This window comes from Psammomys obesus, unplaced genomic scaffold (genome assembly GCF_907164565.1).
Source record: "Psammomys obesus unplaced genomic scaffold, mPsaObe1.curated_primary_1811, whole genome shotgun sequence".
Classification (NCBI taxonomy): domain Eukaryota; kingdom Metazoa; phylum Chordata; class Mammalia; order Rodentia; family Muridae; genus Psammomys; species Psammomys obesus.
In genome coordinates, this window is record NW_026586550.1 from 6,807,030 (window position 1) to 6,832,547 (window position 25,518).

A 25,518-nucleotide genomic window follows, 5' to 3' on the forward strand; every position below is an offset into this window, starting at 1 on the left:
ATCCTGAAGAACTTTACTGAGGTCAGGTAGGAGACAGTGCAAGGTTTGTGTTTTCCTTCATCAGTATGTTTATTAAAATCATAGACTTATGGACCTGTGCTTAAATGTCATTGTGGATGCATGCTGATATCCGTAAAATATACCCCAGATAGCTGTAAAGATGTAATCAGAAATGACCGCTAAGACAGTCTCATTTCAGACGTAATCTTGTAATTAACACTGGCAAGATAGTGGAGTTGGCATGATTTACAATTCCCTCAACACTCACGGAGCCTGAGTGTCACAGACAGAAGGGCGTGCTGTGACCACAAGACATGTTTTTGTACTTCTCAAGTAGCTTTGTATTTCAGTTATGAAAGTCAGTAACTACAGCCTCGCTTGTCTGTAACAAGCCGAACTTTTATCTTCACTCAGTCAGTTACAACTTTCTGGGTGAAATCACTCACAGATGAGGGGAGACTAGCTAGCTTCTTTATATTAGTCATTCCACGTGACTCTCCTTCATCTACTCTGCAGTTTCTTTCACGCATGGAGAGGTAGGACTGGAGAGGTGGCTCAGTGGTTGTGAACACTGGCTGCTTTAGTAAATGACCTGAGTTCAGTTCCCAGCACCTACATGGCAGCTTATGACCATCAAAATTCCAGTTCCAGGAATTAAAATACCCCCTCTTCTGGCTTCTGCAGGCACAAAGCACAGAGTGCACATTTGTACATCTGGGCAAACACTCACACATAAAATAAGAATAAATGCATCTTTAAGGTAGATGGAGTGACTCTAGCAGAGCTGTATAGATGAGAAAGTTCATATAGAGGCCTTCCCACCTGCAGGCATCTTCTGCTTTATGTCCTCATGTCCTTCAGGCCCAGCTTCTGGAACACTGCAGCCTCATACCAGCTCTTAGCTGCTGTACCCTGCTCTCCTCCCTTTAGTCAACATGCAGTTCTTAGTTTTATTCTTTAGTTTATGTGTACTGGTGTTTCCCCTGTGCAGTTATCTGTGTACCACCTCTGTGCAATGCCCACAGAGGTCGGAAGAGGGCATCGGGTGCGCTGAGACTGAAGTTACAGACAGTTGTGAACTACCATGTGGGCGGTAGGAAGCAAGCCCAAGTCCTCTGGAACAGCAACAAGTGCTCTTAACCACTGAGGCATGGCTCCAGCCCAGCTTTTGAATGATACCTTTGAAATTACCCTTTCAAGGAGAAGGCTTTTGGTGAAATCGGTCCTTGTTCCTGGAGGCTAACCTGCGTGAGGGCTGCTGTGTGCACTTCCTTCATCTGATGAACTGGTGGACAAGCTGAAGTGATAGCCATTAGCAGGTTGTGCTTGAAAAATGGCTATATAGTGAGTGGGCTGTGTTTTAGATCAGTGAGGAAATAACCGTAAAGAAAAGCACTTCCTAACACTGCATTCAGAGGAGAGGCAGATGGTGAGAGACTGCCCCCTCCATGTTGATTTCAAGAGGATATAGGCACCTTTTTATTGGGGTTAGGGAATGGTGGGGGTCCCAGATTTGCATATACTGGCCTACCAGCAAGCAAGTCAAGAGTCTTCCAACTGCTTGTCACTGAGTACAGAGTCAGATGATCAGCCAGTGCCAGCTTTTCATTAAATAGAGGGAAGTCCACAAGTAGCTTCTAACTAGCCCCAGAGCCTAATATAAACCAAAGGTAGGAAAATGCAGTGAAATATTTTCTCTGCCCCAAAGGGCAGAGCAGGTAGACTGACAACACTGAAATGTGGTGAGCCAGTTCTCCCATGTAAAACACACATCCTGACTTGACCCACACATAGACCCCCGACAGGTTCAGACGACCTCTATGTGAATCTGTGCCAGTGTCTCCAGGCCTGTACGGGCAAAGCAGGGATTCTGCAGCTTAGCTAGCGCTCACAGTGAATTCTGCACAGCACGTGTGTACATCGTCCTCCTGACCCAGCTTTCCACACCAGTCATGCACACACAAAGACCTGAAAGGCCAGAGCCTGGTTTCTATACGCATGGGGTCCTGTGTTCTTGCCAAGGAACAGTGTCACCCCGAGTCTATTTTAGCCCTCAGTTGAAGCCACAGAGAACAAAGACTCAGGGCAGTCATGTCTTTCTGACCTGCCTACCTTTCCTTCTCAAGGTGTACTTTATTCTCGTTTCATTAGAAGCTTACTCAATCCTTGCTCTTGTCTCCCTCTATCTCTTTGTCTGTGAAGTGGTCTCTCTTGAGTCACCGGACCTGAGGATCGTTAAAGGCCACATGTGCAAACATCCTGGGATTTCAGAGTTGGTAGAAGAAACAGCCTCACTTCCTACTAGGGCCAGTACAGGGGCCTTGAGGACACCTTTCTCTGCCTCTCTATGGTTTTCCTAGACTAGAACTAAGAAGAATGCCACTTGTCTTTGCTCTTGCATTGAGCTGTCACCATGTCTGTTTGTTCTTAGGCAAATAAGCTACTAATGTAAATTCATCCAAGCCACATTTTAAAACACAGCCCGTGTTCCCTCCCTATCAGACATAAACTTGGCATTCTAAGACTCTTTGCTGGGGCTGGAGAGATGTCTCACCTGTTAAGAGCACTGGCTGCTCTTCCAGAGGACCCAGGATAGATTCGCAGCACACACATAGCCCTTGTAACTCCAGTTCCAGGGGACCTGATACCTTCTTCTGGCCTTTACATGCATTGTACATATGTGGTACACAGACATACGTGCAGGCAAAGCTCCCATACATATGAAGTAAAAATAAATATCTTTGTGTCGTTGGCACATCTCCGAGCAGACATATTTTGATCCCATAGCAGCTATTAGCTCCTGGGACAGGAAGGAACGCAAGACTTAGTTGCATTTTAGGGGTGTTTGAAAAGACAAGACTTGGGATCTGGGGTGACTGAGCAGGGAGGAGTTGTACAGTACCTAAAGCTGAGACTTTGATGCACAAAGGGGCATTTTAAGAGGACAGCAAGGCACCGTTTTTTGGGCTAAAGGTAGGAGCATTATCTCAGGAATGTTATGAAGCAGCCACCTGGGGTATGACAGGGAAGGACAGTGGCTGAGTATAGGTGGGTGCTGCAGAGGATCATCGAGGAATGGAGAGGACACAGGGCAGGGCTCAGCCAGCGGAGGAAACTGGAGAGGGGTCATCTGAGGCGTGAAAGATGAGAGGCTAATGTGGGCATGGCTGTGAGTGCAGACAGGAGATTCCAAGGGCATATAGTCCAAAGGCGTGCAGTCCAGAGTACAGTTCCCTGTAATATTACCTAATAATTGATACCTGTTAATAAAAGTTTCCATGAAGACCCGTGTTTCAAGGTCTCAAAGAAAGCCACAGGTCAGGAAGACAACACCCTGAAATCACATGTTGAGGCTTCAGTTTCCCAACAAACACTCCCTTTAGTTAAGCCCAAAAGTCCTCCGTATCATTAAAAAAAAAATGTAGTAAAGTACATGTGTTAGAGGAAGGGAAAGGGAGAAATTAATGTCATTATAATCTTAAAAACAAAAGAAAAATTTCATATGTAGCATTATTGGCCTTTTAAAGCCATCTTGACACATAGGAACAGGTGGCAGTGGCTGTGCTCAGTGTGTGTGGCCACTTCCACCCTCAATGTCCAGAGCTTGCTGTATCCCAGACAGAAGCTCTGCCCGTTGGGTAGGTCCTAGCGGCCACTGTTTTTCTTTCTGTCTTTGATTTTGACTGTTCTAGGTGCCTGGTATGAATTTTATCCTTGTGTGTCTGGCTTCTTTCACTGAGAATGTTTTCAAAGTTCATTCCTGTTGTGGCTATTTTGAGATTCCCTTCTTTTGTCTTTTTTGTTGTGTTTGTGTGTGAAACAGGTATGCTATTCTATCATTCTCCATCCAGTTCCTTTGAAACAGGTCTCTCACTGAAGCTGGAGCTAGGCTGGCCACTAAATCCCAGCCATCTCCTGTGTCTGCCCCACATGGTGCTGGAGTTACAGTTGGGACTGACTGTGCCCCTCTTTGACATGGGTACTTGGGATTTGAACTCAGGTCCCAGCAGGTATCCTTTCCCAGTGAGCCATGGCTACAGCAGCCTGCTTCCTATTTAAAAGCTGAATAGTGGTCTGCTGTGGTGGGTGTACCACATTATCTGTTCGGCTATTGATGAGTTGGGCTTTTCCACCCCAACTGTTTTGGTTAGTGTAACTATGAATGGTATCATGTCTCCCATGACATCAGATGCTGAGGTGGACATTTCCAGTTGCCTTTGTTCAGGTTCTGTAGCTCATTGGCTGTTCCCTCTGCTCTACAGCACAAGCCATCAGATACCATTATTTGGGGATTCATTTCTTGGTGATTTTCCCTTCCGCTACTAGAACCAGTGCACTTTGAGGGGTTTTGTCTGCTTGTTCATCAGCATATCTTGCTCTTAGAGTATTGTCTGGCACCATCAATAAACACTTGTAGGTACACAGAGAGAGAGAGAGAGAGAGAGAAAGAGAGAGAGAGAGAGAGAGAGAGAGAGAGAGAAAGCGAAGACTGAGGTGGAGTAGGGAAGGGCTTCCTTCCCAGATCTCCAAGTCTAGCTCATGCTCTTCCCAGACACCTGGGAGGTGATTCCTGCTCCATTATGTTCCATGTTCACAGCTGGGTCTTGAATATGTAGCTTCTCTTTCCACATTTGAAGAGAACCATTTTGAGATGTTGTGGAGTGGGAAGACTAAACTAGACACCAGGAGACCAGAATCAACCAAGCTTTTGCCCTCAGACACATATGTGTCATTATGATCCCTGGCGTGTTTGACATTCAAGTGTACTTGTTTACTTTCATGTCTTGAGCTGAATGACAAGCCCTTAAGTCTCGTGGAGGAAGGCTTATTCTGCCCTGCAAGTGAGAGAAGAGTGTGTTGCTGAGAGCTTTTCCTCCTCCTGTGCTCATCTGCAGCTGTGGACAGGGTGAAGAGGCCATCCCCGGAGTCACAGAGCAGCAACCTATGGGTCGTGGTTGGTGTGGTCATCCCAGTGTTGGTGGTCACTGTGATTGTTGTCATCCTCTACTGGAAGCTGTGCCGCACAGATAAGCTAGACTTCCAGCCGGACACGATAGCCAACATACAACAGCGACAGAAGGTAAGCTCCCACCCCAGTGTCCACATGAACATCCTTGTGGGGCAGAAACAAGTCCAGGCTTGGATGCTGAAAGACAGGAGGGCCATTGAAAGAACTCTGGTCTAATGGCAGGGCCCTCTGTCTTTATGTGTATTAGTAATACATTAAAAACAAGGCCTGTAGAAATGTGTAGACATAGCGTGAGCCTGGATCCACTGTGATTTTATTTTTGAGAGGCTCAGTACGAGATCATTTCATCCTGTGACTGGGTTGTGATCTGTTCAGTATGGCTGTTTTCAAAGAGCGGTGACCATGCAGGTTCCCTCTGATCTGTGTCTCTAGCCTCATATACAGGTCTACCAGATGGCTATCTTATACAGGCCCACCTAGACAGTTATCTTAGTTTCTTTCTGTCCATGTTGGGAACCTGTTTTTGTTTGTGCATGCATGTGTGTGCACCTGAGGAGGTCAGAAAAGAATGTTGGACTCTCTGGACCTGGAGTTAGAGTTGGTGGTGAGCCACACAGTACGGGTGCTGAGAACCAAACTCTCGTCCTCTGGAAGATCAGCAAGTGATCTTAACCACGGAGTCATCCCTCCAGTGTGCATTTAATTATTGAAAATAGACCATTCATGTTTAAAATATTTAAACTTCAATATTATGAATGGTGGTGTGCTCGTTTTTTAAACTCTTTTTATTTGCAGTTCCTTAAAGCCTCTCCCTTCCAACTCCCCAACCCTAGGTAGGAAGAGAGAAGGTTGGTGGGGACAGGGGACGCAGACCCCTTTGCTTCTCCCAGCTGTTTAGTGTTGATGAGGATTTGGGGGTTGGGGGTAGCAGGCTCTACCAATCTGTGTCCACAGCAAATGCAGCAAGCAGTTTCCTTCAAGCTGCCACATTGAAATGTTTCTCTCTGTCTGTCCAAACTGCCACACCACCCATCTCTGGTCTCTCCAAACTGCCACCACACCTTCTCTTTCTGAGCTCTCCTGTTTGTATCCCTCAGCTCCTTAGACCACACCCCTCTCTGTGCTGCAGGAGGCAAGCTATTACCAGCTGTCAAAGTCCACACCCCTCAGGAGGCAGTTTTCAGCTATGGACAAACTAAAGCCCAAACTAAAATGCCACACTTGGGATTAAGACAAAAACATATTTATATAACAGAGCAGAGTTTTGAAGAAACCAAAACCTCATTACAGTCTTCCATTCAGTCTGCCAGCATATCCCAGCTCTTTGTTGTTGCATGGTGTGATTGTCGGCTGAGGGGCTCCAAGTGCTTTTGCTTGAAACAAACGACACCCGTTATGTATCACCTGCTGTTCCTCTTTTTTTTTTTTTTTTTTTAGATAAGAACAAAGAAATCTCAGTCCCGAATTATGTAGATTTTTCCCCAATGCCTTTTTCCATGTTTTCCATGCCCCCGCTGGGCTCCCTAGCTGGATTTTGTTTTGTCTTTTTAAGTTGATTGACCTATGCCAAATTTGACAGTAGTTGTTTTTAGGTCCTCACTTTCTATTTGTCTTTCCAAAGCATTATTATTATTATTATTATTATTATTATTATTTTTTTAGAAATGGGGATTCTTTTTCATATGAGTGTTTTGGGAGTTTCTCTGATATTGCCATGTGCAGTTTCATGGCAGAGAAGTTGACTTGAGTGTCTACTCGTCAGCAGGTGTGCATGCCTGCATTCCAGAGAAGGTCTCTAGCTGTAGACATTTATCAGCATTTTAGCCAGTCCGTATGCTGATTTACCAGCATATGCCTGCTACATAAATCTTTCCTACTTGGAAGACTTACTCTATTCTGAAAGTGATAAGATCAAGCAAATGGCAAAAGAGAAAGAAATAAAAGATTGTCATAGTAACTTTCAGGTTTTATTTAGTCTCAAAAAAAGCAGGCCTGTCTTTTAGGCAGGCACAGACAAGTGCAATCCTAGTACTTGGTTCTTGCCTAGTAAAGGCAAGAAGATGACAATTCAAGGCCCGCTGGGACTATGCAGTGAGACGCTGTTTCCAAAAACAAAACAGCAAAACAAAAACAGGCTGGGGGATAGCTCAGTGAATTAGGAAGTTTCCATGCAAGCAGGAGGACCTGAGTTCAGATCCCTGTGCCCACATAAAAACTGGTGGAGTGTGATGTAATCCTAGTGCACCTGAGGAGAAAACAGGATCTCTGGGACAAGATGGCTAGTTAGACTAGAGGAATCTGCAAGCTCTGGGCTCAGGGAGAAACCCAACCTCAGTAAGTAGAATAGGGAGTGATCAGAAAGCAGTCGACATAAACTCACACACGTGTGAACATGCATCCGCCACATACCATACGTACATAACCCACCAAAATGGAAAAACAACAGAACAAACACCATAAATATTACAAATGTCACCCTGCTAAATGAAAAAGTAATTTTTAAACTTGTTATATACCTAAATAGTAAATAAAGAATATTTTGTTTTCTTATGAATTAATCCTAAGCAAAATCTTAGTTATATTTGCAAGCAAATGGCTCTCAAATATATTAGCAGTATTTTATACACAAATATTCTCTTTCCCATCCATTGTCACTTATTATTTACATGGTATGCTAGCGTCTGTGGTTGTTATTGTGACAAATGACATGGAAAAGGTGTTGCCTGGAGTGGTGCTCAGTGATTCACATCATGAAATGGGGTCCACAGTAGGGAGGGAAATGTTTTGTTCTGGTGAAAGCGTGTTACTACAGGAGGACTTCACCTGAGGAGATGGCTGCATGTTTAGGCCTTTTCTACTCTGTGTTTCTGCTATATATACTCCTTGTGGAAGCCTTGTCTGTCATAAACTAGCAGAGGTCTGCATTTCTCGAAGTGAAAACGGGATATCCCCCAAGCTTTCTCCTCTCACTTCTATTTCTATGATAGTTTCATGCAGCAGATGTTGCTATAAATCAAATGGATGGTTCCAACTAGAACTTGGCAGCCTGTGGCCAGGGTCTCTGTACACACTTACAGCCTTGTTGCAGCAAAGATCTGCATGGTAGAACCCAAGCAAATGGCTGTCCACTCACCATTGGTAGATGAGACCATATCTTTTGCTGGCGCTGCAGCTATCTGCAGGCTTGTTGTGACCTCCCATTAGTTTAAAACAAATGTCTCCACTCTCTTCTGAGGCCACACTGCTGTGGTGAAGGGTCTGTCTCTGTCCCCTGAGGTAATCAGCGAGGTGCTGTCCTCCTGTGTAGGGTTCCCTGCTCCTGTGGCTTTCTTTCCCCATCCTGCTCTGCCCACCCCTCATGCCTCCCCGTGTTACTCTGTGAAATCCTGCAGCGAATCTCAGTCGCAAACATCTGGAAACAATAAATATACTGACCTGCACTCCCCATCCCGCCCCCTGACTGCTTCAGATTGTCTGGGGTCCATGATTTTCGAAATATGGTAAGAGGGAGAGACCAGTCAGTGTTCGGTTTCCAGGCAGGGCCTTTTCTCATTTCCAGTAATAAAGGGGGGAACTCCATGGAGCTTTCCTTTGTTTGTATTTGCTTTAATCTCCATCCAAAGCCATCATTTGTTATTATTACCTAAAATCTATGGTGTGGATCCTTGTCACCATAAATGGCTGGATACTGCAGGCTCTGTGGGACTGTTTCTTCTGATGGAAATGGCCCGTGCCAGTTATTAGCATGGGATTGTAGCCCTTGGGTGGTTTGTACCACCAGTGGCTACTAAAGCGGGCACTGTGGGCAGCCAGAAGGAGCTGCCCACACCATGCACACCCATTGTCTAGACGTCTAAGTGTGCAGGCCAGACTAAATTACAAACACAAATAGCATGCATTCTCTGTCTTGTAGGATGATAGTTACGGAGAAGACCCAGTCTCCCCAAAATTGACCTGGAGTAGTACAAGCATAGCAAATGTGGGCTCTGGCAGCTGCTGGTGGTGGGGAAATGATGACACTCTGCTACCTTCTGAGAGGAGGTGATGCTGGCTGGAGCTGAGGTGGAAGAGGCAGTGTGGACCTCCGTCTGTCTTAGTCACTGGTTCTCTTGCTGTGAAGCACCATGACCAAGGCAGCTCTTACAAAAGACAGCATTTAATTGTGGCCTCACTTACAGTTTCAGAGGTTTAGTCCATGATCATCATGATGAGGAGAATGGTGGTGCACAGGCAGACGTGGAGCTAGAGAGGTAGCTGAGAGTGCTGCATCTGGATCAGCAGGCAACAGAGAGAGAGAATGAGACTGAGACTGATTTGGCTTAGCATCTACCCCAGTGACACACTCCTCCAACAAGGCCACACCTTTTAATCCTTTTAAAGGGTCCCACTCCCTGGTGACTAAGCATTCAAATATGTGAAGTGATGGGGTCATTCTTACTCAAACCATCACAACCTCAGAAGGGATGTAGGGGCTGGGTAGAGCTGGAGCAAGCTTGTAAGGAAGGCCACAGCTTGAACCATGTAACAGAGGACCCACCTCGGGAGGCTTGAAGATGCCTATGTGATTGGAACTGGCACATGGGCAGCCATTGCAGGGTGCCTGATGAGGGGCGCAGTTTGGACAGCTATCCACTTACAGTGGTCGCCTGGGAATGCAGTGTGGATAGTGGCTTGACTAGAAATACCACTGTGTCCTCCTGCCTAGCTGCAGACTCAGAGTCTGCCAGAATCTTCTGGATCCTTAGCACCTGATCATCTCAGTCACCCCGTTCTGCTGCCCACGATTCAGTGTGGCCTGTGGGTGCCAGAACCTTGGAGTGTTCTCCTCCCAACTTAAGGACCACGAGGTCCTGGGTGGCGACTTGAAGACAAACAGGTGGCTGTAACTCTGCTTTGTTTTCACTTTTTAAATGGAGACAACGTGGTGGCTGTGGGGATTTTTCACCAATCGTTATCGGCCAAGTAATAAATTCATACAATGGTACTCTCCACATCGTTTGCAGGTTTATTTTTTTGTTGTTGTTTTTGTTTTTTGCTTTTTTGTTGTTGTTGTTCAGACACTTTGGGGATTTGCTGTATGGTTTCTGTTGTCGCCTTAACTGCCCCTTCCCTGGGCTTCAGACAGACCTGAACACTGGGGGCTTTGCTGCATCTTGTTCCATCTGGGTCTTGTTACATTTATGGTCCACGTGTTTTAAAATTCATCATGTATCTCTCATTACTTGGCTGACCTGCACGCCTACTCCTCCCCGACATGTCGGCAGTATGTTCCACAGGGCCCAGACAGCATGGCTTGTCCCCCCAATGATAGATTGAGAAAAAGGAAGAACAAAAGAACCATCTTTCTTCAGAAATAACTGGCTGTAATTTGAATATTGAAGACTCGAATTTGTCATGATTCCTCCCCTATGAAAACCTGACAAAAGCTCATTTGCACATGGAAAGCAGGGGTACAGTGCCAAACTTGCCTTTAGTCTAGATTTTATTTTTAAGGAATGGAAAAACTAGTCCCTAATGGTTCAAAAAGCAGGGGTGAGGGATTGGAGGGATGCGGCCCTAAATTATAAGTGGGGAACTCCCCAGGTAGGGGAAGGTGATGCGTTACGTAATATTTTCCTTCTGTGTGTAGATGGCTTTTGTATTGTGTTTAAGCACAGATGATTTGCCCTGTTTCTTTGGTGGCTAAAGGTGATGACTTCCCCAGCCTGTGAGATGGGCCCTCATGAGGATGTTTAAGGGTGTAAGTTGGGATTGGCCGGAGTCAACAGGACTTGCATCTTGCATTGAGTCTTGGTTCATCACCCTAGTAAGTTTGGAATGTCAGTTTTCTTGTATCTCATTCAGGCGTTAGATGTTTATGGAGCATCTACTGTGTGTCACATTGCTACTCACGATGTATTTTATTTAAGCTTCCACATATTGCTATAGCTGATGTCCTGAAGGCTCCGCGTTTATATTTATTTACTAAACGGCATTTCATCAACCAGTAGCAGTGAGAGTGCTATCAATCTCATTTGCATAGCCTTGGCATTTTTAAAGCACTTTTACATGTATTGCCATGTTTGTGTCTGACCTGAGCCGTGCCATTCTCTCAGAGGAGGCAGTTACTGCTTGGCCATAGCCTATGAGGATGCTGCTACAGAGGCCAGTGCTGTTTATGTTTTGACATCAGGTCTTTCAGAGGCCTCTGCTTAGAGGACAGTCTCTCACGCCTTCATTTTGACTAAAGCAGACCCTTACTGGGTAACTGTGGTCGCCGCCCAGTTCTTTGAGGCTTGTGCTTTCCTGCTGGGATGTGTACCAACACAGAGTTCAGCACAGTTTCTTAGCTCAAGGCCATGCTGCCCAGGTGGCCATTGTTGTATCTGTGGCTTCTTCACTTGTTTGTAAAGCTGAAAAACTGTGTAGCTTGCAGGAAAACATATGTATAAAAATGGAAATTGCTCATTTGGGGATTTTCCTCATTAGCTGGAAGTAATTGGTGCCAAATTGTCAATTTTCTAGGCATCTTAAAAAGGCTTGGCAAATAGACACTTAGGAATTATGTGGATAGGTAGGTTTGCAATTTTAAGATGAAAATAATATTTATAATTACATGTTTCCTAAGTTAGAGCAGCATAGCTAAGTCTGAAAGACAGGGACCCATCCTAATAATATAAAATAATGGAGTTTTTTATTTTTATTTTTGTTTGTTTTTTGGTTCAGGAGTTACCTAATTTTTCTTCTACCCATATACATCCAGATGCTCAACTGAATCATTGTGGTACTTTAAAAAGATGAAAAACTATTGAGCTAGCAAGTGTGAGGCTTATGAAGGGCATCTTGCTAATTGCTGTTAAGTATGTTATTTTAAAAAGATACTTGTGTGTATATATGTGTGTGTGCCTGGGTGCATTTTTGTGTGCCTAAGTGTGTACATGTGTACCACATTCATGGAGGATCCTTTGAAAGTCAGAGGAGGGGTGTAGGTCCCCTGGAATTTGGTGTTACAGATGGTTGTAAGCCGCTGTGTGGGTGCTGGGAATTGAACTCAGGTCTTCTACAAAAGCTATCACTGATGTTAAGCTCTCAACCATCTCTTAGGCCCCTTAAGTACATTATTTATGCTTAAGTCCATGTGTGTTGCTCTACAGCTAATCTCGTATGTGTAGAAGGACAACAGATAAATGAGCAAAGGGCGCTCCTGGCGGACACTCACCAAGCATGGGGCCAGGTGACTGGAAGACAGTGTTGGTGTCCACTGACTGAAAGAAGCTGATGGAAGCTTCCTGCAGGAATGGATAAAGGTTCAAGAAAACCAGCTGCGTGCAGTGGTGCACACCTGTAATCCCAGCACTCCGGCAGGCAGAGGCAGGCAGATCTCTGTGAGTTCGAAGCCAGCCTGGTCTACAAAGTGAATCCGGGACAGCCAAGCTTACACAGAGAAACTCTGTCTTGAAAAACAAAACAAAACCAACCTAACATAAAAAGAACAAATAACAACAAAAGGCCAAGCTGAGAACTTGGTGCTACAAGGTCTTGGGTCATGGAGGATGGTCGTCTTGTGGCCAAGGTTCACTTCAGCACACACTTGTGTTTCCGGGGCCACTGTGCAGATTGTGAGCATGCTGCTTCTAAGCTGAACAGACAGAGCACAGAGCCCTGCAGGATGTCCCACTGGCACCCTCCTTGCTTTGTTCTCACTGATTCTTTGCAGGAGGGAGGTATCTGAAGGAGGTAGAGATGATGTTAAATAGAAAGAGCCCTACTCTTTATGCTGTTTCCTCTGCATAATGTGTATTCACAGCATCCCAGTGTGAAATTCTCCATTAAAGAAATGCATGTGCTGGGGAGATGCATGCCTGGGGAGATGGCTCAGTAGTTAAGAATGCTGTCTGCTCTTGCAGAGGACCAGAGTTTGGTTCCCAGCACCCATGTTGGATGGCTTATAGCTACCTCTAACTTGAGCAGACTCTAACACTGTTTTCTGGCTTCTGTGGGACTCTGCACTCACATTTGAGCACACACACACCACACTTGAACACACACCCAAACAAACACAAACAAAAATTGGTGGACCTAAGGGCTGGGAGATAGATCAGCAGTTAAAAAGTGCCTTCAGCCTAAGTGTGAGAGCGTGCATTTGAACTCCCAGCATTCGTGTAAAAAACCAGGCATCATGTATACACTTGGAATCCCAGCACCAGGGAGGTGGGTCCCGATGAATCTTTAGGGATTGATGGCCAGCCAGCCTAGCTGAATCAGTGATCCTACGTACCAGTGGGAGACCCTGTCTTAGGAAAAACAAGGTGTGATGCTTGGGAGATAGCCTGATGGTTAAGAGCACTTGCTGCTGCAGAGAACCCGGGCTCAGTTCTCAACACCCACATGGTAACGTAACTCCAGTTCTAGGGATCTGATGTTCTCTTGACCTCCATGGCACCAGGCATGCAGGTGGTACACATACACACAGGCAGTCTGATTTTTGACCTCCACACATATGTATACATGAATGCTCACACACTCACATGCATGTATACATACACGCATGCACACATGAATGTTCACTACACACATGCATGCACACACAAAGGGAATACATTTAAGATAGGGAAACAGGAAGGCATCTCCAGGTTTATTGTGCTTTGATGAAAAGGGTCTGGGCAGCGCTTTGAGTCATTATTTGATGTCCCAGAGGCTTCTATTCTCTGTACAGAGCACTCGAGGAAGCTGCTGTGTTCATAAGAGTCCAGGATTCTCTTCTATAAGGGCCAACAGGACTGTTAGAGGGGTGTGGAAGAGGGGGGCCTCTGCTACTAGGAAAGGTTCAGCCACCTTCAAGGAGACCAGTTGAGGAAAGGCAGTCTTGCATTTGACTTTTCCCATGTGGTGTTCCTGAGTCCAGGGCACAAGGAACAGAGGCCTGCTCTAGTAAAGGAAGCTCATTAATTAGAGAATGTGGCTGCCAGCTGCTCTGCCTTTTGTTTCCAAGCAACTCTTTGTGAAATAGCCTTACAGTACCATTTGTCTCCCTCTGCTGGCGTAAGGCATTATTGCAGCCTGCCTTCTTCTTCCCCATCTGGATGTTGTGTTAAAAGACTGTAGGTCACAAACCTCTAAGCCAGTAGGGTCACTTTTGAGGCATAAAGTAAAGCATGATGACATCACCTTCTGCCCCACGCATCCTACTTTGTGTGAAAGTATTCCTTAGGACCGAGATAGGGTCAAGCAGCATTCCTAATGAACAGACCCCTCTGAACAGTATCTTCTCTTTCTAAGTAAATTTTAAATGTTTATGTGTATAAATGCTTTGCTTGTATGTTTGTATGTGCACCATATGTGTTCCTGGTGCCCACAGAAGTCAGAAGAGGACATTGGATCCCTAGAACTGGAATTAGCAGGCAGTTGTGAGCCAACATGTAGGTGCTGGGAAGCAAACCTCGGTCCTCTGGAACCACTGAGCCCTCTCTCTAGCCCCTCAGAAGTGCTTTTTCCATGAACTTCCATATTCCTATACTCTGCAGTCTGGATTTAAGGAATACCCACCCTTGGCCTTTGCAATGTCCTAAAAATGTCACAGAGGTGGTACTGTGCAATCTCTCCCCATCGGCTCAGAAGCTAAGGCCTAGCTAGAGGAGGGGCAGTTCCCAAGGTCTGATTTTAGGTGTGGTTAGGGTGCACTAGTGTCCCCATAGAGAACACCTGTGCCCACCAGTGAGTACAGGCTGTCTCCGAGGACGTGTCTGCCGTGGACCACTGCTTTCTAGAGACACTTTGTCTCTTTGGTTTCTAGTACACTGATCTTTCAGATGGGTCTGTTTCTTTGAAGTCTCCTGCTTTCTTTCATGCTTCCTTTTCTTCTCCCCAGTTCCAACCTGTTAGATGTTCTCTTAACAAAGACTCTCCGTGCATGCCCAAACGTCACTGGACAGATGACTGTCAACGCCACCTCTCAGACAGTGTCTAGGCTGCTGTCCTGTCTCCAGCTCCCTGAAGCTGCTTCCCTTTGAGATGTCTTCTGTCTTTTAAACTAATCATGTTGAAAGGGAAGAGTGTTGTTTTATGTCCTGGAAACTTTGCTCCTTTAGGACACACCGTAATGTCTCCTCCATGTTGGGGATGTGCTGCCTCAGGCTGTTCTCCTTTGGTTTCTTCTGCCTGCTTGCTTCTCCCTGCCACTGATTCCTTTATTCCTGTTTTCTTTGCTGGGCTCTGGGCAGATGGCCCTGATTTCATGACCATTTTATCACTGGGGCTTTGTGCTTGGTCGCTTAGATTCTAAAAATTTGCCTGTTTAGAAGTAAACGCTGAGTATCCAGAGGTTGACTTTAAAGGCTGCCATTTGGAATGATATATGTGCGGCCTGGCTTCTCTCTTGGTCTTGCTACTGCCTTCAGCCCTGTTAGTATAGCCAATGTAATCTCTGCTAGGCCTCCCATAGTCTCTGTTCATCTCACAATTTGATCTGCAGCAAAAGGCTCTCTAAAGCCTTACGGTTTCGGCCTGGAAGTCCCCCTTTCCCTATAAAGAATAGCTTACTTCACAGGTCTGTGACAGTGGAGCAGGTGACCTGTTGGCACGGATTTTGTATTGTGGTCTTGCTTTTTGATCCTTGTATTGTTTACGTTTTCATGAGCGTCTGTGATGAATTCTAAGTATAAACAGAACCTGGGAGCTGATTGGTTTGGTGGTTTTTTCGGGCAGTCTTGGGTCAGGGGTCATGCTCCCCTGGTCCTCCTCATAGTGTCTTGTCACCCTCAGACCTCATGCTAACCATCTTGTTTGTTTGTGTTTTAGCTGCAGATTCCCAGTGTGAAAGGCTTCGATTTTGCTAAGCAGCATTTGGGTCAGCAAAACAAAGATGACATACTGATTATTCACGAGCCAGCACCACTGCCAGGACCTGTGAAGGACCACACCACACCCTCTGAAAATGGAGATGTGCCGAGCCCAAAGGCAAAGGCCCCTCCCAAGAACACCCGACACAGAGGACGGTTAGTATTGAGCTTCCTCAAGTGTTCTCTGTTGCAGAACGTGTTTCTGGTATCAGAAGTGCTAGTATTGCCTTTTGTCTGCAGCCTAGGAGACTGTTTACTTCTCCGGTTCCACATATAAACCCTTCTCTGTCCCTTCTGCTGGGCCACCAGATCAGGGTGTCACTTCTTCCCACCAAATGCTTATATGTTTTGAGCTGTGCCTAGATTAGGGATTTGATTAAGGATCAGCTAGCTAGAAATGTGTATGTTCTGAAGTGAATGCCCCAGGTTTTGTGAAGGTAATACAAGAAAGAATGTATGAAAAATGATGAGCAGGAGCCATTGAGATGGCTCAGCAGGTAAAGATGCTTGCTGCCAAGTATGATGGCCTGTATTTAATTTTAGGAACCTGTGGGGGCCCAACTCCTGGCCTTTGACAGGAGATAAGGAGTCAAGGAGGGAGAAGTGAGTCAGACATGGTATCGGGAATTTTGCAGCTCCGACTGACTGCCAATCAGATTGTCTCTTTATTTATACAGGTTTCACAAAACAAAGACAGACTAATGATTATCCAAAAATACAGATTGTATCACTTTGTCTCTGGGCATGTGTTTGATTTGTCTTTACATGTCTGGGGTTATAAGTTCAGTCATTATTAGAAAATATAAAAGAACATATTTTCTTTTTATTATTAGCCCTATAACTCCAATTCAAAGAATTTAAAGACTGTCTCTGTCAAAGCGAACACATTATTATATATGACACCCTGCTTTTAGGCTGGCAGTATTTACAGTTTAAATCACTCCAGACATACAGAAACGATCTGAACTGTCTTTTTATGAACAATAAATACTAACACCTAACTCTTTTTAGTATTTTGTCCCATCCTCTATGCTATAAAGTAGGAAAAGGTTTATTCAGTCTATCTTACTGAGTTCTGTTTCTCCAGGGGTGTGCCCTGAACAACCCCTCTCTTTAAACTATGTTTTCAGAGAACTCTAAGCATGTTGTAAAAGAAGGCCTTGGATCCGTAACCTATTCTTCTGGCCAGTCAGAGTTTGTCAATTTTGTCTGTTTATCTTACAGTAATTATACTGTTTGAGTTTGCTTAAGGGTAAATACCCCAAGAAGATTCCTGGAGTTATGGCCTCATGGTGCTTATCATGATCTTCAGAGCACAAGGAAGCCTTCCCAGATAGGGCCAGATAAAGTTATTTCCCTAAAAGCAGAAAGGATAGTAAGTTTAATTTTCTCAGAAAAAGACATAAAATGAATCATAATGTAGAAAGTCCCTAAAAATACGACGCACAGAGACCAAAAACCTAAGAGTGAGAGACAGAGTGACAGTGATCACAGCGTTTGGCTTTGCTGGAACTGTCTCAAACAGCTTTGCCGGCTTTGTGACTTTTGCTTTTTTCAGCGGATGTGGCTGTGCCAGGAACCCACATGGTGGCAGGAGAAAAATGATCTCTACAAGTTGTCCTCTGACCTCCACACAGGTGGTGTTGCACATTGACCCCCCCTCCCCAGAATAAATAGACAGATACCAATAAATGAATGAACGAATGAGTGAGCGAATGTTAAGGTGCTACGTGGTCCACTGGACACACTCAGTCAGCAGGACTCCTGCCCTCTGCTTGCTCAGCTGGTGGCTGGCTGTGACTCTTGCTTTGTCTGCAGCTGTCCATCACCCAGTCCTGTGACTTTTGTTAGCCCATCACAGGTTATCACCCACTCCCTCCTTACCCATTCCCAGTCCACTTCCAATTCCTTGTGTCAAAGCAGAACTTGTGGAGAATTGTGCATTAATTTTCCAGACTGTCCGGAGGCCCTTATTGCCCTCTGCCCATGGGAAGAGCTGGAACTACGCTGGAGGACAGAGCCAAGATCAGGACTGAGAGTTGAGTTTAGTTCATACCTTCTGCCCCTGAGGTCTCCCTTTGTCAGCCCCTCCTTGAGGTTCAGAACTCTGGCTTCTGATTGGTGGTGAAGAAGGTGGTGTCCATACCAACATTCAACATTCAAAGCCATGGCATTTAACAGATGCTGGAAGAAACGGAATCTGCAGAGAGATGCCCTTAGCTTAGTTATTTCCCAGGCCTAGGATGTAGTAGATCAGCAAAAGTGACTTAATGTGTTAGTAAAAAATTTCAAAGAATTGCTTTCCCCCCCTGTAGCTCATGGTAAACAACACTTGGTCCTGCCATCACAATGGTTTTTGGGGTAGATAAAATTATCCTGCACTGCTTTTCAGTTCCACCTCCATGGATTCAATCAGATGTGCCTTAAAAATGCTTATGGGTAAAAAGAGTGTTGATGTTGAATGCACAGATTTGTTCTTGCTGTTATTCTTAAGGCAGTTTATGGTAGCTATTTACAGTGTTGTGTGAGGTGCTCTAAGTAATGTAAGGATGATTACAAGAGAACAGTATAGTTACAGGCAAGCACTGAGTCATTTCACATAAAGGGCCTTGAGAGTGTCCGTGGCTCACAGATACTGAGGGCTGGCTGTGGAGAGTCCCTCAAAGATACCAGAATGTATTCGCTGTTCCTGTCACTGCTGGCACTAGGGGTCAGTTGGAGACCCAGTAGTCACTGGTTAAGGCTGTTCCCTAGCCTGGTACATTCTGGTGCTGTGTTACCCGTAACTCGTGGGATCAGATCTCATTAGGGGTTATCACTGTTGTTCCAAGTATAGGAATCATCCAAAGGTTTGGAGTTATTTGGAATGTCCCCAGAATTTTCCTGGCCTCTCAGGGTTCTTGGGCTCAGCTGATGCTAAACCGGGCCAGAACCCAGGTTCTTCTGCCTTGTTTTTTTGTTTTTTCAATTACATTTCTCCCTCCCTCCTTCCCTTCCTCCATTCTTCCCTTTTTCCCACTCTTTTTCTCCCTCTCCTCTCCATCCCCCCCCCCTTTTCTTTGTGCATGTATGTGTGTATATGTGGCGGTCAGGGACAGTAATTGGGAGTCAGCTCTCTTCTTCTACCATGTGGATCTCAGGGGATCACATTTAGGCCATCAGGCTTGTTAGCAAACACCTTTATCTACTGAGCCGTTTCACAGGCCCATTATTTTTAAGAGCAAGTTGTTTGTTTTCTTGTGGTACTAAGGATTCAACCCAGAGCTTTTCAAATGCTGACCAGTGCTCAGACACTAATCAGATTCTTTTCCATCCAACTTACATTAGACACAGACTGACTGTCTAGAAATGATTAAGGGCCAGGGGCTCAGCTTTAGGCCCCGGTAGCTATTTCTCCCCTCCAGCAATTAGTTTTCTAGCATTTGTTGAAATGCACCCTGCTCTGCTGTTTAATTAGCTGTGCCAGTCTGTTCCTAGGGGGCTGTAGCCATAGTATTGTCCTTGAAATTTGGATTATTTTTCCTGGAAGCCTGTTTCCTAATGAATGTACCGTGTTTCAAGCCTTCTGTGCTCTCTCGCTTCTCTGATGCTTGCAGTTTCTTCTCTCTGCAGAATTTCCCCCTCAGATGCCGACTCTACAGTCAGCGAGGACTCCAGCGAGAGGGATGCAGGAGAGAAGATGCCAGCCACTGCCCAGGAGAGCAAGGCCCACAGAGCTCTGCAGAGCGGTGTGTCACTGTCCTTCCTTCCCCCTGTCAACACTTGTCATGATCAGAGTCCCATAGGCTAGGGGATTACCCTACTGCAGATACTAAGCTTTAAAAAAATCTACGAAAATGGAATATACATCACTTGTGTTGAGCTTCTCAGCCTTGATTGCCACTTTTGAAGCTCGTGCTTGTGTCTGTGTCAAGGGAAGGCACAGGAGTAGAGACTAGGGGTTCGCTGAGTTGTGTTTTACAGCTAGCAATTCATTTAACTTAGTGTCCAAACAAATTTTCTGCCTGAAGGACAAGGAGAATGTAATGGAAACTGTAGTCCTAAAACTGTGCTTAGGACACAGTGACTTTTTTAGGAAGCAGTTTAAGGATGTCACTGTTGGGAAGATGTTTGTCAGGAGGCTCATTCCCAACAAGTGTGGTCTCGTTAATGGGTCATCCTCCCAGCAGCTAAATGTGTGTAATTGGATGGCTTGGCGTCTTAGCAGACCAGGCACAAAACAAAGGTCACTCCCACCACACAGCTCGTGGCTTTGGGCCTAATGCTAGTAAAACAAACAAACAGACCACCCCCCCAAAAAAAATAAAAATAAAAACTATGCCCACAGGCCTTCCTTGTCTTGGTAGTAGTTTTTGAAGTGGTTTTATTTTATTTGGGGTTTTTGGAGACACAGTCTCATGTAGTCCAGCTCTGCCTGAAAATTTGGATTCTCCTGATTCTACCTCCTGACTGGTGAGGTGACAGATATGCTCTGCCTTGCCTTAGCTGGCAGCTTGACTTCATAGTTTGTATGTGTGTGTGTCTGCCTGCCTGCCTGCCTGCCTGTCTGTCTTGTCTCACCTGCCTGCCTATCTATCTTATCTATCGAATTTGTCTATGTGTCTGTCTGTCTATCTATCTATCTTATCCGTCTATCTTAACTATCTGTCTGTTTGTCTATTATCATCTATCATCTATCATGTATATGCTCACGTGTATACCATGGTGCACGTGTCACAGTCAGAGGATAACTAACTTGTTGGAATCTTTTCTTTCCTTCTACCACATGGATTCTGGGAATTGAACTCAGGTTGTCTGGTCTGATAGTGAGTGCTGTTACCCACTGAGCCATCCTGGCCTGGGTCCCCCAGTAGCTTGGTTTTAGCCTAATAGGTTCTGTTAAATGAATGTGCTCTTGAATTGGCTAGGGTTTTGCATTTATCTCAGGCTCACATTTCAGCAGTTAAGGGATTAAAGAATGGCTTGTTTGGTTGGGTTCTTTTTGTTTGTTTGGTTTTTGTTTTTTTTGACACAGGGTTTCTCTGTGTAGCCTTGGCTGTCCTGGAACTCCCTCTGTAGACCAGGTTGGCCTCAAACTCAGAGATTCACCTGCCTCTGCCAAGTGCTGGGATTAAAGGCATGTACCATCATACCCAGCTATGTTTGTTTTTAAAATGTTTTGTTGTTGTTTTTAGATTTATATTGTTTTATGTGTATGAGTGTTTTGCCTGCATGTATGTATTCACACCATGTGCATGCAGTGTCCATGGTGGTCAAAAGAGGGCATTGGATCTCCAGTAACGACGTTTAGCTGTTTGGAAACCACACTGTAGGTGCTGGGAATTGAACTCTGGTCTCTGCATGATCAGCAAGTGCTCTTAACCACAGAGCCGTCTCTCCATCCCCATACTCACTTTGTTTGATTGCATATTTTGTTGTCTGAAAATGCAGCATAGACTGAAAAACATTCTATAAATGAGGACAGTATGGGCCAAAGGCTAAGAGCCTTTTGTGCCCTGACAGCCACCCCAAGGCCTTGCAAGTCCTGCTGTCTATCCTGTCACTCATCCTTGCCATTCCTCCAGCTGGTTCTTCTGTAGTTTTGAGAAAATAGCCCCTTAGACTAAGGGAAGAGGTGTTTTTTTTTTTCCTCCCCCCTTTGGGATCCAGTTTCATAGAATCTTAAAACTTACTTAGCACCATGGTAACAGGTGCTGGATTTCAGATAGGCAGGATTAAAATCTCTTTCCAACCCTGGGAAAGAAATATTTGAGAAAAAAAAAGAGTCCTAGCCTTTCCCGGTCTCTGCTGAGTGCTTACCTAGTTAGCCTGTGCTGTTCGCTGTGCCCACCCCTACCCCTTCTGACAGCAGCACACCAGTGTAGCCTGTATAGGGAGCAAACCCAGCATGCCCTCAGAAGCCCACTGCCTGTGAGGCAGGGCGGCGAGGTGGAGCTTCCTGGGAGTGCCAGCAGCCAGGTGCTGCTGCCACAATTGAAAGCATGATACTATTGATGCTCTATAAATAATAAATATATATTATTATATATAAATATATTATTTATATCAATGTGCTCTAGAAAGACAGTATCAACTCACTTTAAAGCTCTTACCTTCTTAGAAGGTGTCGTAAGACAGCTTTGGGGCTTCTATAGGTGTTTCATTCTCTTTGCAGAGAGCTTCATTATATGCCATATATATGAGTGAGTGTGTATGTGTCTGTGCATGTGTGCTTGTGTGTGTGTGTGGCAGGAAGAGAAGGAATTCAGCACCTTGCACATGCTAGGCAAGTGCCCACCTGTTTTTGAAGACAGTGGATTCCATGTAGCCCAGGCTGGACCTCAAACTAGCAGTTCTCTCTTGAACACTGAGACCACAAGTACACTCCACTGTGTTTAGATTGTTTCTTAAAATTTCCGTAAAAATCCATTTTCTGCTGCGTGTCCTGTGAGTGGAGGAAGAAGTTGTTGAGAACCACCAGGAACCTCGTTTAAGGCACTAGTGCTCCCTGTCACCACTTCATGTCAAACACCCAGTGACTAGCTTCAGGGTCCCTGGCACGCGTTTTCGTCCCCCTCTTGCAACAGAAACTCCTAAGAGGCTGCAGTTTGTGTTCTGGCAAATTCAGCTTGCCCAGGTTTCTTGCCCTGCCACTTGTCATGTAGCTCTTGCGTCCCTTTCTGAGACCTTCAGAGATAACTGACTCACAGGGCACCATGCTCTCAGTCATTGCAGTTCCCACTTTCCTCACCGAAGAGAATGTGGGAAGAGAGGTGAAAGTGGAGGGGCCATGAGCCCTTGAGCAAGATACCAAGCTCAGGGGTCAGTGCGGTCCTCTCGTGGCCCTGCCTGACCCCTCCTTTTCCTCAGGAATACACCTAGAAGAAATGGACTGGCAAGTGGGTTTTTTTTTTTTTTTGGGGGGGGGGGGTGTTGTGGCTAAGAGAGGGTCTCACCACATGGCTGTCGATGTAGCTATGTCTGGCCTGGATCTCACTATGTAGACCCGGCTGGTCTTGAATTCCAGAGGTCCACCTGCATCTGCTTCCTGGGTGCTGGTGTCACAGGTGTGTGCCACCACTCTGTCCCTTCCCCCAGTGCATACTTGATGTTCTCATGTGTGCAAGGATGTGATTCTGAAATAGTTAAACTTCATCACCTTGAACTCAACAAGCTCCAGGTGCTAGGACTTCTCTTGGGAATTGATAGAACATTTATTTTGGCACCTGATAAGGTCTTTGCCTGGTGGACGAATTGTTTCAACAGATTAACTACATATATGTAGCACTGAGGTGTCAGGTAATCTTGGAGGACTCATTCCTAAGAGGATTGAAGTCGTTAAGCATAGCTCTCAATTTCTCACTGAGGCAATTCCCAGAGGGCCTCTTCAAGGAAGAATATTGTAAACTGAGTCATGGTGACTACGTCAGTCATCATTCGGGGTTTCTCCTGAATGGACTCTGCTCAGTGATGGCAATAAGGGTCACCACTCATTGATCTTAGCCTCAGAGGGCATGGCTGAGGGTCACCAAAGTTAGGAATGGTGTGGATTAACTATGTCTGTAAGTGACGAAATTCCTCTTAAATACTCTTCCATACAAAGCACTTCAGGAATGCCCTTCCCCTGTCATTGTATGTGGCTGACATTATTCTGTATAATCCTATGTTGCCTCCCTTTCTGGGTCTTAAACAACAGAAATTTTTCCTTTTGTTTTAAAATTTTTATTTATTTTCAATATATACTTGCAACATGAGTTTAAAAAACATTTTAAAGATTTTTAAAATTTTGTGTGTATGAGTATTTTGCATGAATGTATGTGTGTCTGGTGCCCACGGAGGTCAGAAGAGGTCATCCGATCCCTCCAGTTACAGATGGCACAGAACAAAACTCTCCCAACATCATGTTTAAATGTATACTAAAAAGACATAGAATGGTGAAATCAAGTTTTTACTGTTTGCGATACTCATCACAGTTAATGTGTTTTTATGTGAGAACACTTGAAATCTCTGTGTTTAAAAACCACTTACATTCGTTTGATTGTGTGTGTGTTTGTACATGCATGTGTACACACATGTGCTTGCTGCAACACGTATGTGGAGGTCAGAGGTCTAATTACAGGAGTCCGTTCTCTCAGCATGTGGGTTCTGGGCTCAAGCTCAGGCTGTCAGGCTTGGCAGCAAGTGTCTTCACCCTCTGAGCCTTCTCATCAGCCATTTCTTGGTTATCTTAAAATAGATGATCTATTATTTATGTAGTCATAGGTAGACGATACATTTCTTGACTGTGCAGTGTGATTTATATTATTACTTTTTAAAAGAAAGAGAAAGAGAGAGGCTTTTCAGTCTGAAGCCCTTCCTTGCCTCAAGGCAGGACTCCTCACACATTTGTCTCTCTCTGCCTGTTATGCCTCCCATTGGCTATTGTTATCTAAGTAATTTTTGATTGTACAGTATATAACATAATACATATTATAATTTAATGTACAATTAAAAAACCTTTTCCATATATTTTGAAAGGCCAGGTACTAGTCAGTACAAGAGCTAGGGGATTTCTTTCGCTCTCTTACCTTTACCTCGCTGCTTAGCAGTAAAGCCTAAGCCCTGGGCATTCCTTGCCTTGAAGTTTGTAGCAGAGGATCTAGCAGAGCTCTGTGACTTCAGCTGAGAGGTGACCGATGGCCAGGCATAGGCTTCGATCCTTTGACCAGCCAGTTCTTTCCAGCTTCTCACCTGTGGTCCTCTTTGAGTCCTACATACACACATACATATATATATCTCTATTTCTCTATCTCTGTTTATCTATCTATCTATCTATCTATCTATCTATCTATCTATCTATCTATGTCAGTCTATCACGTGATCAATGGAGGCCAAAAAAGGGCAGCGGATGGCCTGGATCTGGAGTTACAGGTGATCATGATCTACCATGTGGTGCTGGAACTGAACCCAAGTCCTCTGCAAGAGCAGCCAGTGCCATTTCTTGCTGAACTGTCTCTCCAGCTCCTTTTTTCATTTTAAACTTAAATTTTACTGGGGCTTTTTCTACTACATTTAATATTCATTAGAGAAATTCCTCATTACTGCAAATGAGAAAGTGGAGACAGTCGGTCATTATATAAGGTACAGTCTCTGTTTATATTTTAAGTGTTTTTTTTTCTTGTTTTTTTGTTTTGTTTTGGCTTTTGTTTTTTCAAACAGGGTCTCACTGAGCAGCCCTAGCCAGGCTGGAGCACACTGTCTGTAGCAGGCTATATTGAACTTACAGATACTCACCTGCTCCTGTTTCTGAGTGTTGGGCTTAAAGGTGTGCACCACAGTGACTGACTTGTCCATTCTTTGGAGTGTGCATAAATTTCTTCATTTTTATAGATCTGATTACTTTTTTAAGAATATTGCAATAAAATGCATATAACACAAACCTGACCCTTACTCTTCCTCTTAAGGGTGAGGGTTTTTGTTTTTTGTCATCCCCCCCCCCATGCTTCTTCAGCTTTTCTTTCTACATAGGAAGCGAAAGCCTAGGCATTCACAGCTAATCTGATGCCCTCCTGTGTGGCTCTCATCCCCTTGTTTTCTGTCCCATCCCCCTCCTCCAGTACAGTCAGCCCCTCTGTATCCATGCTGTCCATATTCAACCAACAACTGTAGATCAGACATATATTTTTAAGTTACATGAATATTACGTGTGTGTAACCTTTCTTATCCCTATTCCTTAAATATTAAAGTAATCGTTAACATAGAATTTACACATTC

The 25,518-nt window shown here is 44.8% G+C and overlaps 1 protein-coding gene across 1 annotated transcript in view; it reads left to right on the forward strand.

The window, feature by feature from the left end:
- Positions 1-25,518, forward strand: part of Kiaa1549 (KIAA1549 ortholog) — a 121,576-nt gene that overhangs the window by 75,240 nt on the left and 20,818 nt on the right. Inside the window, exons 10-12 of the mRNA XM_055602122.1 lie at positions 4,896-5,080; positions 15,746-15,942; positions 19,399-19,514. Coding sequence (XP_055458097.1) covers positions 4,896-5,080; positions 15,746-15,942; positions 19,399-19,514 — 498 coding nt within the window. The remainder of the gene's footprint in view (positions 1-4,895; positions 5,081-15,745; positions 15,943-19,398; positions 19,515-25,518) is intronic.